Source organism: Sarcophilus harrisii, chromosome 4, assembly GCF_902635505.1.
Source record: "Sarcophilus harrisii chromosome 4, mSarHar1.11, whole genome shotgun sequence".
NCBI lineage: Eukaryota > Metazoa > Chordata > Mammalia > Dasyuromorphia > Dasyuridae > Sarcophilus > Sarcophilus harrisii.
The window spans coordinates 362921551-362935481 of NC_045429.1; the positions used below are offsets into that span (position 1 = coordinate 362921551).

The following is a 13931-nucleotide window of genomic DNA, read 5'->3' on the forward strand; positions in this document are numbered from 1 at the left end:
TCCAATGAAGTCCAGCACTCCACTCCACTCCAGGGCAGAGGATAGATTGATGGATTCCAGGCAAAACCTCTCTGAAATTTTTTAAATTCTTTTTTTAAAATTGCTTTGTTGCTTTTTTTGATTTGGTGTATCACCTGTATTTCCCAATTATTTCCCTCTCCTTCCCTTACCTAGAATACTACCTAAAATATGACAAAAAATATATTTTTTAAAGATATAGGAGGAACAAAAAGAACATTTCTAGTCATTTTCACTTGATTTGACTTTATTGCCTGACCCTTTCCCCAAAAAAGCAAGAGCCTTTGGAGTTCCTGCCTGATGGCTCTCCTAAAGTCTTTAAGGGGTAGAAAAGTCCCTGAGAAAGTATTCCCAGGAAGGCTCCTGAAGAGGAAGGGGATGGGATGGACCCAGGTCCTGAGTCCGGTCATTCTGGGATGCGGCTTGCTAATGGAAACTCCTTTGCCTGCATTTTTTCTCGCTTCACATTCCTCCTCAGTTTCATCCTGTGAATTCTTTCGATTGCCTTTTTATTTTTTGTTAAAACGCGAATTACAATAATAGAAACTGTTAAGATCCCTAAGAGTAACAGGATGAAAAGTCCCTTTGCCAGGGGAGAACATGATGCTGAAGACGAAATTCTGGGACCTAGAATAGAGAAAAGAGAAAGAAGAATCGGTCAGTGAACCAAGAAGTGGTATGGGGAGGGCTACCTCCCAAAGGAATGTGATCCATTATAATCTTCTTCCACTCAGAGAAGGATTTTGACCTCCCCAAGTCCAATGGGGAAAATGAAAGGGGAAGACCCTGGAGTCTTCTTAAAAAAGCTAAAGCAGCCCACAAATGGGGAAGAATCAGCCCTCAAATCCCAGAGTGGAGACAAAGAATCTTTTAGTCTGGAACCAGCTGATGTCTCTTAACTGGGAATTCTCTGAACTCAATTGACTCCCTCTCCAGAAACCTGGAAGCTAAACTAAAGCCAGAATTCCACTGAGAAGGGAATTAGAGAATCCCTAAGCATATGGTGGGTCTCCAGAGAGCTAAGAAACCTGGGAGATCTGAGGAGAGAAGCAGCTGGAGGCATATTTCTGGACATTAAGTGAGAGAAGAGGAGAAGATGCTTGAGAGTGGGGATATGGATCAGGATAGGGGCTTTAGGTGGAGAGGAAGGTGCCCTTCTTCACTGTAGAGGGTGGGGAAAAAAGGGCCTAGCTTCTCCCAGGAGGGCAGAATTTCAAACAGGTTTCACCTGAGAGAAGGTGCTCGGTCGAGCATGGCACAATCCTTCCAAAACCCAATCCCTGAGCTCAGGGCATTTCTCCAGCTCTAGGGAGTTGGCAATGGAGTCAGTTACCTGTACAGAACTGCCCAGCTTGGAGGGAATGGGAACTGAGGCTGACGGGGTTTCTAACTATGCAAGTAGAAGTGAGGTCACTATCTCCAGGCTTCCAGGAGAGGTGGAGGACAGAACCCCCATTAGAAACAACAGCTCTTGGTCCCAGAGGTGTCCAGCCATACTCCTCATCTTCTCCTCTCCCATCCACATGACATTTCAAGGTGACATTGCACATGAACTCCTCTGAGATCTCCAAGTATATAGTGACTTTGGGCTTTGGAAGTCGTCCTGAAAGAGAATAGGAAGACTCTTGAAATACAGAATTAATGCCTATTCTTGGTGCACAAAGAATGCTAGATCAGGAATCAGAGAGCTCACAAATCTCAGTTCCAATATTAGGTCTGCCATTTCCTCTCTATGTGACCTTGGATAAGTGATTTCTTATAAGCCTCAGTTTCCTGATCTGTAAAAATGACTGATCAGGAGTCCAACTCAAATAGAAAGAAGACTGCTAAACTATACATAAAGTTCCCTGCAGAGTGCATGTTGACCTAGGAAACAGTTATATTATCTATGTTCTATTCTATTTTTACTTAAAAAAATTCTTCCCAATTATATTTTCATCTAGTTTCCACAACACTCCAGACTATTGCAAACTCTATGTTTGACATCTCTGGACTAAGAAGTGTCACTAAGACTATGGTATTAGACCTGCCCTATTTCCATGGAGTCAAATAGAAGGACCTGAGCTTCACTCTCTTGGAACTGTTTTTTTCCCTCAAAAATTCAATTCAACCTTAGATTCTGAATTGGACAAAACCTGTCTTTTTTTTTTTTAATCATTCCATCTCTCCTTCAATGAATCAACATACATTTATTAAGAGGTTGCAGTGTTATATGTGTCCTCAGAAGATGGGGGGCACAAATTTTGGGGTATCTGTTCATTCACAAAGACCATTTGTGAACAATGAGGTTTCAGCTCTTCTCACTATGGCAGATCAGAGGGATGGATTTGGTGAAATACATGTGTTAGATACTGGGCTTGGCCACTTGACAACTGTGTGATTCTGTGGCCAGAATCGTAGCCTTCTTTGAGCCTCTTTCCCTGTTTATAAAATTAAGGACCTATACTTGACCTCAAGAACTCTCCCAGCTCAGTAATCTTATGAGTTATCTTGTGCCTACAGAATTGCCTATCATTTCCTTTGAGCTTGGGCTGAGACTTTACATGTTTCCTTGATTTTTGGTGGGAACCTTGGTACAAGCATTCTCAAGTGGTTAGGGATCAGTCACAGGGTAGCCCAGGTAAAGGAAAGATGAAGGACAGGCTCACCAAAGACTCCTGTCCCCCTCCCAGATACAGCAACTTGAACAGACATTGGAGAAACCAGACATTGGGTGCCCCACCCACCAAACTCACGGTAGACGCGTAGCGTAAACTTTCGAGTGATGGTGTCCAGAGCATTCTCAGAGACTATATTTGCTCTGTACATTCCCTCATCCTCCTTGCTCAGGTTGCTAATCTGCAGGGAATAGATCTGATCAGGGATGTCCACTAGGACCTTGTAGCGAGGGTTAGATACTATGATGGTGGATAATTTTTCTCCAGCTCCTTTCTTAATGGTGGCAAGAGGTGATTGGAAAACCCAAATAATTTTCTCAATTTGTTCGCCTTCTGGGATGTTGATGGGGAAGATGATTGATTCCCCCAGGATTGCCATGAGCTCCTCTGTTTCAGGCTCTTCTCCAGATTGTCCTTCTCCTGGTGGATATAAAAACCATCATTGGTATCTTTATAGGACTTTAAATTTTGCAAAGTACTTTGTACATAGTTTCTCATTTAAATCTCACAACAATTTTAGGAAGCAAGCAATACAGGTATTCTTATCCTCATTTTGCAGGTAAGGAAACTGGGGCTGAGAAAGGTTAATCATTTTGCCAAGATCATACAGCTAGTAAGTACCAAAGTCTTAAACCCAAGTACAAATCTCTGTCTTTGAAGCACAAAAATGCCCCCATTCTAGCTCACCTAAAGTTCTCAGTCTGAAGCCACCAAGCTTCCTGGAATGAGATCCAGTCCAATACAATCAACACTTACTTAATACTTACTATGTGCCAGGGACTGTGCTAACTGCTGGGAATACAATTAATAAAAAGATAGTTTCTGCCCTCAAGAAGCTTACAATTTAAAGGATTATTCTAATAAATGCTGAAGGATTTTCTTGGAGGATCCCTTTTGGTTTTGATATTCTATAGACTATGTCTTCATTAAAGTGAATATATATATGTATATAAACAATGTCCATATATGTATGGATATGTTTATCAACATACACATACATATCTATACATGTATATATGCACATACATATATACATGATGTGAATATTCAAGGATGCCCACATATATATGTAAGCTCTTTGAGAACAGGAATCTTCTGTTCTTGCAGGACCTAATAGCATAGTAACTGATTAATAAATAATGTTAATTGATTATTATGGAGCTAGGTGCCAATAAGTTTGGTCCAAACATCTCATGACCTCTTTTCCGGATTTTCAAAGAACTGTATAGTTTTCCAGATACTTTATCTGACTTGATGCTCATAAAAGAGTAAAAGGGGGTCCAAAAATAGGAAAAAGTCTTTCTGCATGGAATAGTCATTAGCTAGCTAAAGGGCCAAGTCGGATGAAGGATTGCTGTGACCTAGTGAGAACTCAACTCTCAATATATAACTCCAGGACCTATATGAAGCTGAAGCAGCTCAGTCAAGAGAAAATCCTGGTTTGATAATGGCACCTGTTTGTTAATACCTGATGCCTTTGAAGTCTGAGGAGTTGGGTATCATTCTAGAGGTCAGATTTCTCCCATTTATAAAAGGAGTGGTTGGATCTGACTTTAGACTCTTTAAATTTTCCTTTTTCTTTCACTCAAGTTTTTTACTTTTCTTTCTATACATCTAGTTCTCACCGCCTATGCAAATCTACCCTGTATTCTTTTACATAGTAAGATATAATAACTTAAGAGACAAAGAGGCAAAAGAATACACTCAGAGAGCCAAGGGAAAGCGTCTTTGCCTACAGCTGGAGACAAAAGAAAGGTTCTTCAAGAGCTGAATTCTCCATGGGACTAATAATATACTTTTCCCAAGATCTTTAATAACTTTAGATATTTTAGACACCAGATGAAGCCTTAACAGAAAAGAGAAAGGGTACAGGGAAGCAAGAATGGATCATGTTCACTTACCTTCCTGGGAGTGGAGAAGCATAAGGAAGAAGAAGACCCAAGGATGGACCTTCATCCTGACAATGCCCAAGGATCTGGCTCCAGGACGGGGATGTGTCAGGAGCTTTAGGGCTCACTAAAGAGGAGATGGCCAGTCAAGAGGAACAGACAAACAGAAAGCAATTGGCTGATGGAGGTGGTAAAAGGGAAATGATTCTATCCCTGCTAGTTCTCTAACTTCCTCTGTTTAAACAAAAGAGAAGTCTCACTTGCCCTTCTTCTATGAATGTGAGAAACAGTCTCTTTCAAGACCAGATTTTTTATTCTGATTTTTATCCAAGTCTCTCCTCACTTTTTTTTTACAAGCCAACTCATGTGCCACCTCTTCCATAAAGGCCATTTTGACCACCTTAGTTGACTGTGATTTCTCCTGTCTTTTAATTAACAGTCACTATTGTAGTTCTCTCATTTGTCAGGCAATACAGAGAAGCACCTGGAATGCAGTGGAAGTGACAATGGTCTTTCCATCTCAACAATGGTGGGGTTAGAAGACCTGGATTCAAGTCCCTTGCAAATCTGTGTATCCTGTCTAGATAAATAATTTCACTCTTTGGGGCCTTAGCTTTCCCTATGTGTAAAATAGAAATATTTATGGGGTTGTTTTGGTGAGGCAATTGGGTTTAAGTGACTTATCCTTATCACACAGCTTGTGTCAAATATCTCAGACTATATTTGAACTCAGGTCCTCCTGAATCCAGGGCTGGTACTCTATCCTTAGCAGTCCCTATCCTATCTGTTTTACATAATTGTCTTAAGCAAAGTGTTTTTGCAGATCTTAGAGCATGGATAATCTATTTTATCCATTCACTGTTATCCCATTATTTTTCAAGTTAGCTGAAGTTTTCTAGTCACTGAACAATGAGCATGGATTGCAATTATATTTTATCCTAGAGGTTATAGGGAACCACTGTAGTCTATGGGGTAGGTTACAGGGGTCCTCAAACTTTTTAAATAGGGGGCCAGTTCACTGTCCCTCAGACTGTTGGAGGGCTGGGCTATAGTAAAAACAAAAACTGTGTTTTGTGAGCCTTTAAATAAAGAAACTTCATAGTCCTGGGTGAGGGGGATAATCATCCTCAGAGGCCGCATCTGGCCAGGGAGCTGTAGTTTGAGGACCCCTGGAATAGGAGGTCAGAATTTGATTTAAGGGTACTCACTTTGGTAGCTGTATGGAGAATAGATTAGAAGAGGGTAATTAGGTGAATTAGAAGGCCATTGCAATAGTATAAGTGAAGGATGATAAGGGTCTGTGCTTAAATTGTGGCTCATTGGTGTTCTTAACCAATAGCTATTAAATTTGGCTTTAGTCCTATCCATTAACCCTCTCAACCAATAGCTATGAAACTTTCTTCAGTCTTCTTAGTCAATGGCTAAGGCTTAAAATCTTTCCCATAACCAGGCTACAACAGAAGATAGAAGTTTAGGCAAAGATTAGATCTTCCCTTTAACCTATTCTTAAAATTCTTCTATTAACAGCTTCTTCTCTTCTGAATTCTTCTCTGAACTAGACTTTTATCTGCCTTCTCTCTACTCTCTCCCCCTGAGTCTCTCTTCAGTTATCACCTAACTTATAATCAGAAAACCCATTTTTTTTAATTCATCAAATTCCCTCCTCCAAGGCTCCACTTCCTCAAATGGAAAAAGGATGGATTAATACTGATAAAAAAAATTGTCTTAAACTCATCCCAGAAGCCCCTATTCTATGCAAAGTAGCAGTGTTGAAAATTTCTGACAAAACTATTGACCTTTATCCTGCCTTAATAGCTTAATAGCTTTCTGGAGTAGCTATCTGGTCTCATTTTCTGGCTCTCTTTTTATGTGTTGTCTTCTCTTATTATATTGTAAACTCTTAGAAAGTAAAAATATTCTCTCCCATCAGATTTTAAATTTCTAGGTAAGGACTGTTCTCCCCCATTAGACTGCAAACTCCTTGAGGATAGGACTGTCTTTTTTGTATTTGTATTCCCAGCACTTAATATAGTGCTTAATGCCTAGTATTTATTGACTGACTTCCCTCTTTACAGATACATTAAAATTAGGAATAGGAACCAGATCTGGGATTTAATTTGACATAAGAAAATTCCTGTATTTATGTAGGGTGGTACCTTCACTGCAATTTATAGAGTTAGAAATTTTTCTAGAACATTGGGAAATTGTAATTTTCTCAGGCCAAGATTGCATACACCTTAGGATATCTTTTAATCCACAAGAATATGCACATGTAAATACATTTGAACTATGTGTATGGAGAAACAAAACAGACTGATGAATTCACTGATATAGAGAAATTCTGGATAAAGAAATTGCATCTACCAATACAGAGCAACAAACTTCTCTATAATTTATGGTCTAAGGGTGAGACTTTAGCACTGAGATGCAAATGATTTTCTCAAAATGACATAATATGTCAGAGGAAGGACTTTTCTGGAGGAAAGATTTCCTGGCTTCAAGACTATCTCTTTATCCACTACTCTATATTGTCTGATATGTCATGATAAAGTAGGAGGGAACCGTTTCTTTTATTGTAAGTTGTGGTCCCTTTAAGAAACTATTTCTTTTTGATCTGTGATCCCTTTCAGAGTCTCAGTCCCTCCTGGGGACATATCTGGGAAAGTAGTCTGGGATTACATGGGGGCATATCTGGGAAAGAGAAGAAGGGAAATTAAAGTCTGGAGGGTAGATGTCTCAGTAGATATAATACCAGATCTAGAGGCAGGAAAAACTGAGTTCAAATGTAGCCTCAGATAGTAAATAGCTGCATGACCTTGGATCACTTAATCTCTGTTTGTCTTAATCCACTGAAAAAGGAAATAGCAAGCCACTCCAATTATCTGTGCCAAGAGAATGCCATTGAAAATATGTTCCACAGGGTTATGAAGAGTTGGACCCAAGCGCATAGCTTTCCTGTTGCTTCTCCCACTGGCCAACATTCTCAGGCTGAAACAGAGGATAGTGGTCCTTGTTCTAAGGTTACTTTTGTTCTCCTTTCCTAATCAAAAACCACTCCAAGATGGATTGGAGAGTGCCATGAGACATGTAGTGACTGTTACTTGTTTCTCTTGAGCTGACAGTTCCCAGTTTTTATATTTTTGAGAAAAAGGGCAGTTCTGGATGATGGCATATGTTTTTCCTTATATGTTGTATGGTAATCCCCAAATCTTCAAGTTTTCTGAAGCTGACCTTTCTTGAAATAGTTTGTCTCTACTCTAGACATCCTCTCCACCCTCTACTCACAATAAAGGCTTGAGAGACAAGCCTTGTCTCTCACCCCACTCCCTGGCCTTCGTCTAAAATTGTATATATCTGGACTCTTCCTTGCTGTTTATGTTCCCTTCACTAGTTAATTCATACCTGTCTAGGCAGCGAGTAGCTCAAAGGATGGAGCAGGAGCCAGAAAAACCTGAGTTCATATTCACCCCGAAACACTCACTAGCTATATGATTTTGGACAAGCTCCAAACTTAAGCTCTATTTGCTTCAATTTCCACAACTATAAAAAAAATGGAGATAATAAAAGCACCTACCTCCCAAAGTTATTGTGAAGAGCAAATGAGGTAAGATTTATAGAAAAAAACAAACCAAAAAAAAAAAAAAAAAAAAAACCCAAACACTAAGGCACAGTGACTGGCACACAGTAGCTATTAGTTCAAAACTACCTTCCTGTGACATCAGAGGTGTGACAAAACAGCTAATCAGACTTGCCTCAGGGAAACCCTGTCCCTTACCACAAAGTCTCTAGCTTTCCTTCTCTGTTGGGCAGCAGTAGCCTTGCTGTGGCCAGTGAAGGCTATGTCAGGCAGTAAGTGGAGATTGATATCCCTATCCTCCTTTCCATCTTCTTTTCCCTTCTTCCCTTACCTTTCCCCTCTTTTCTTCCTTCCCTTCCTCCTCCTTCTCCTCTTCTCTTTTCCCCTCTTTTCTCCCCTCTCTCCCCTCCCTCTCTACTTGCCTCCCTCTCTGTCTCTCTGAATGATCTTACTTTATTTTTGTATTATTATTATTTTTAGGATGATTTACTTTTTAATTTTTTATTATAGCTTTTTATTTACAAGATATATGCATGGGCAATTTTTCAGCATTGACAATTGCAAATCCTTTTGTTCCAACTTTTCCCCTCTTTCTCCCCACCCCTTCCCCCAGATAGCAGGTTGAACAATACATGTTAAATATGTTAACGTATAAGTTAAATACAATATATGTATACATGTCCAAACAGTTATTTTGCTGTATAAAAAGAGTCGGACTTTGAAATAGTGTACAATTAGCCTGTGAAGGAAATCAGAAATGCAAGCGGACAAAACTAGAGGGATTGGGAATTCTATATAGTGATTCATAGTCATCTCTCAGGGTTCTTTCACTGGGTGTAGCTGGTTCATTAGAACTCCATTAGAACTGATTTGGTTTATCTCATTGCTGAAGATGGCCACGTCTATCAGAATTGATCATCATATAGTATTGTTGTTGAAGTATATAATGATCTTTTGGTCCTGCTCATTTCACTCAGCATCAGTTCATGTAAGTCAGGATGATTTACTTTTAACTGAACTGAAATTCTATCTCCCTGCCACTATGAACACTACTCTTGCCTTCTCATCATGGAGCCCTTTTCTTATCCCTTTTCCATGCAACAAACAGTATTTCAAATGTTTGAATACTGATATTTTGCCCCAATATATATTCTTTCTTTTTACCGAAATATCCCTAGTTGCTTCATATGATTCTCATATGATACAGTTTCCATTCCCCTCAGCATTTCATTGAAGTATAATCCAATTTGTCAATGTCTTTCCTAGAATACAGAACCCACAGTTGAACACAATAATATAGTTTTGGCTTAACCAGGGCAAATGCAGTGTAATTATCACTTCCCTCTCACGAAAAACCATGCTTCTCAATGCCACTTCAGTTCACTTTTGGTATTTGACCTGCCATGTTATTCTACTAAGTCATAATGCAATCCATTCTAGGTCTTATTCATAAAAACTGCTTTTTATAACATCTCCCTCACCTCCTTGTGATGCTGATTTTTTGAACCTTAATAAAGGGAACTTCACATTTACTCCCATTAAATCACAGTCCTTAATTCTAGATTTTCAAGATCTTATATATTCCAGTGCTATTAATAAATATATCATGTATCTCTCCATACTTGGATTCACTAGAAAATTTGATAAGTATGTTGTGCATACTTTTAGACAAGTGATTGATTAAAAAATTGAAATAAGAACATTTTGAAGGAAAAATCCCCATAGCATTCCCTTACAGAGGCTTCTTTCTGGGTTGACACTGATCTACCACTAATCAATATCCCTTGCATTCAGTCAAGCGACACCAAAACCACTAAACTATATTTTTATCTTATCCATTCCTCTCCATCTTGTACAAAAACAGAGAGGGTGAATCTATCAAATGCTTTCCTTAGTAATGTACTATCCCAATGACATCCCCAGTTCTATCTATTAATAAAGAGGAAAAAGTGTTAGCTTGTCCCACAATGTTCTGTTGATTTTTAATGATCACTGCTTTGTTTCCTATATCCAACAAAAAGATCCATTTAATAATCCACAGAATTTTAGCAGGAATTAATGTTAAGTTTGAAATAACTATATTCTTCCTCTTTTTTTTTGAAAAGCAAAACATTTGCCTTTATCACTCCCATGAAACCTCCCTGATTCTCAAATGGCCCAGAGATCATTGAGAGTAATTCAGAAGTAACATCTGCTATTACTTTCAGTTGTCAAAGATGTAGTTCATCTAGGTCTCATGACTTGATCTTAGAGATGGCAGCTGCACACTCTCTTAACATTTCCTTACTCAGGTTTTAAATCCCCATTAAATATTTTATTCTGCTCTCTTTTTTGTTATGGAAAATAAAAAGAAAGCAAGACTGAGATAGTACTGATTTTTCTAAATTATCTCATTGAGCTGGAAGAGCACTACAGGGTTTACTGTCAGAATCCTATAATTTCTGATAGGGGCACAAAATAAAAAAAGAAATGAAAGGGCTCTTTATGTATTTCAAATAATATACCACTATCGTATAAAATCATCATCATATTGACCCTTGGTGGACTTGATATGCAGGACATCAGGCTCATTGCAGCACATCCTAATAGACAAGATTTTACCTAGAAAAAAAATATAAGGATACACAAGATAACTAGGCTCACCAGTGCTACATTGATTTTTCTGGATCCCCTGACTCCAAGTCGATTATTGCATGTTTCTTCTTGTTCACTGTGGGAAAAGATAGGATAAGGGTAACTAGTATATTTTATTTTAAAAATCTTCAATTGACCCTATGATGCCCATGAGACAAGAATCTCTTTCTGTTCATAGATGAGCTCCTATGAAAAAATATTTGTACTCAATTGCTTCTCTTTTTGCTCTTCTCAGCCCTTGGCAGTCTGGCTTCTGTTCTTATCACTCAACTGCAACTGCTCTGGCCAAGGTCACCAATGATCTCAAAATGTCAAATTGATTGGCTTTTCCTCAGCCCTTATTCTTCTGCACCTCAGGGCAGTGTTTGACACCATTGATCATCTCCACCTCCTTTGGTCTGGATTTTTGAGACACTGCTCTCTCCTTGTACTTCTTTTTATCTGATCTTCCCTTCCTCATCAGTTCCCTTTGCTGTCATCATCCATATCTCACTGCTAACTCAGGATGCACCAGGATTTAGCTACAAAACTCTTTTCTATATATACTTGCTTTCTTGATGATCACATCAATTTCCATAGATTCCAGTATTACCTTTATGCAGTCAATTCATAGATAAAGGTATTTTGAGATATGATAAAGATTAGAAGTAGAGATTAGCCTTTGCTAATTAACCTCCCAGAGGTATTGTGAGAATCAAGTGAGAAGTTATAAAGCACTTTGCAAACTTCAGAGTAGTTCCCAGAGGTATTGTGAGAATCAAGTGAGAAGTTATAAAGCATTTTGCAAACTTCAGAGTAGTTAACTATTATCATTAGGAAACTTAATTTGCTTTGGGAAAATATTGGATAAGATAAAAATGTTGAACAAAGTTATAAGTGCTAGAAGGAACCTCAGGGTCCAAAACCCTCATTTTACCAATAAGGAACTGAGGACCTAGAAAATCAAGGGGCGTATCCAAAATCCTTTAGTAAGTAAATGTTGGAGGCTGGTCTGGAACTCCGGTCTTCTCTCCAGAGTCAGTGCCCTTTTTTGTTGTACCATTAAATTTAGCATAGCATACTGCATCAATGCATCCATTTCTAGCCCAACCTGTACCTGAACAAGAACATTCCAATTCATTTCAATTAACATTGTCTCTTACTCTGTGGGAGGTGCTACATGCTAGGCACTAAGAGCTCAAGACACATCCACAAATAAATCCATACAGATTAATATGAAATAACTTCTGAGGAGGAGAGAGGGCCAACAGAAGGCACAGGTAGGGAAGGCTTTGTACAGAAAGCAGAGCCCACAGTAAACTTTGAAAGAACCTAGGGACATCAGAATATGCAGGACAGGAGGAAGCCATTCTCCAGAGTCCCTATACAAAGGCACAAGAGTTAAGAGATGGAAAACAGCTGGCAAGCTAGTTGACAATCCCAACATGTATCCATCCATCTGTTTAAAGGTTTCCATTAACATCATCAAAGGAACTGCCCCTGTAGAAGAAAGTTCATGGATCACACTTGTCCTTTTCTGCTTTTTCCTTATTTGATGGACAGACCAGCAAACAGCAGGGTGAATCCCACATTCTACAGTCAGTGAGTACACACACCCTCCTCCCCCAAAGAGCTATTAATGGCTCTCGTGGGCAGAAGCAGAACTTGGGAGTGATGACCTGATGGAAGTTCCAAGTTCAGTTCCTTCTGAGCAGAACCACTTTGCTTGTTGTGTTTTGAATATCTATTCATGGGCCCTTGTGAGTACTTTGTATATAGTCTGTATCTATTTATGATATCCCATCAATTCTTTGGATCATTTGCATTTCTGGAGTGGGGAAGGGAGAAGTGAAATCAAGGCTGTCCTATAGCCAATTTGCATTTGTTGTATTGAGTGCTTGTATAGTAGCCGAGAGGACTCATGTTAGCTACATTTGTGGAAACCCATATACCGGCATATTTGAAATTTTTTCTTGAGGTAAACCTGGAATGGGGACAAACTAAAGAGAAAAGGAGCATTTTGGGTGAATCCTTACGATGGTTCATGTAAGTTCAGGATTTAGCTCACACTTATATCCAGTTGAAATCTTGCCACTTTCCAACTTCCACACAACTAACTCTCTTGGGCCAAACAGAACAAATCTAATCTCTCTTTCCTGGGCTAATCCTTCAAGTATTTGTAGATTGGTGTCATGTAAAGTATTCTCCCACCTTTACCTAAAATGGGCTGGAAGGACTGAAGTTCAGCACTGATGAGATATATAACAGGAAGGAATTCATGAACTATATATATCACTTCTCTCTCAAATAATGAATGAACTGTGCATAGAATCTTGGAGTTAGAAAGGACTTTAATTAGAATGTTCTTTTCTAATTCACCCTTGTATTCTATCTTGAGAGTCAAATCCCTTCTGGTGTTATTAAAACTAATTAATGAGGCAGCCTTAAATCATCTTTTTTGATGGTCCAGGAGGACTGTGTTCTTCCTTCCCCTATAACTTCTCCTCCAAAGACCCAAATGAGAGAAGGTAAAGTTACAAAATAGGAAGTTGGTTTGTGCCTCTGAAAACAAAAGATTTCTTTCTTGCTTAATTGAGAAGTAAAACAAGCTGTAGTTGGATGGGTATAATTTGCTTAAACCAATTTGCATATGACACTTCCCTTAATATCTCTCTCTCTCTCTCTCTCTCTCTCTCTCTCTTTCCCTCCTTCCTTCCCTCTCTCTCCCTCCCTCTATCTCTCCCTCCTTTCCTCCCTTTTTCTCTCTCCTCTCTCCCTTCGTCTCTCCTTGCCCCCCCCCTCTCTCTTTCTCACACACACACACACACACACACACCCCTGAAAAATCAAAATCTCATTCAAAATGTTTTTGACATAAGGGGGACCTGGAAAACTATGTAAACAAAATACCAAATCTGAATAGGCTTTGATTACTGTTCAAACTTCAGATTACCTGAGATGTCCTACACCTGCTGTTTGAGGACCATAAAGACTAGTTAAACTGAAATAGAAGTTTGATGTATATTTGAAGTATCACACCTACTTTGTGTCTGACATTGTGGTGGGCTGCTGGGGATACAAATACAATCCTTTCACTCCTGGCCTGCTGCCTAGTGAATTTAGACATAGAGATACCTGATCCTGGATGTAGCCAAATAGATTCTGCCTTAAAATTCA

The 13931-nt window shown here is 39.0% G+C and overlaps 1 protein-coding gene across 2 annotated transcripts; it reads right to left on the reverse strand.

Moving 5' to 3' along the window:
- Positions 1-246: 246 nt before the first annotated feature.
- On the reverse strand, positions 247-10806 carry SLAMF9 (SLAM family member 9). 2 transcript variants are annotated; one of them, XM_031966844.1, is made up of 5 exons: positions 10785-10806; positions 4577-4691; positions 2754-3095; positions 1352-1621; positions 247-645 (listed from the first exon to the last, which is right to left on the reverse strand). In XM_031966844.1, the coding sequence occupies exons 2-5, from the start codon at positions 4629-4631 to the stop codon at positions 425-427; spliced, it is 888 nt and encodes a 295-aa protein (XP_031822704.1). In that variant the 5' UTR covers positions 4632-4691; positions 10785-10806; the 3' UTR covers positions 247-424. The 2 variants fall into 2 exon arrangements, with proteins under 2 accessions (XP_031822704.1, XP_012403464.1); XM_012548010.2 differs by lacking the exon at positions 10785-10806 and adding an exon at positions 8139-8177.
- Positions 10807-13931: the final 3125 nt, after the last annotated feature.

Bases quoted from the DNA above. Each gene is read 5' to 3' on its own strand.
- SLAMF9 (XM_031966844.1), bottom strand. From the start codon at position 4,631: ATGAAGGTCCATCCTTGGGTCTTCTTCTTCCTTATGCTTCTCCACTCC. The intron at 3,096-4,576 runs GTAAGTGAACAT...TATATCCACCAG, and splicing joins GCTTCTCCACTCCCAGGAAG to GAGAAGGACAATCTGGAGAA. The intron at 646-1,351 runs GTAACTGACTCC...TCTCTATTCTAG, and splicing joins AGCTGGGCAGTTCTGTACAG to GTCCCAGAATTTCGTCTTCA.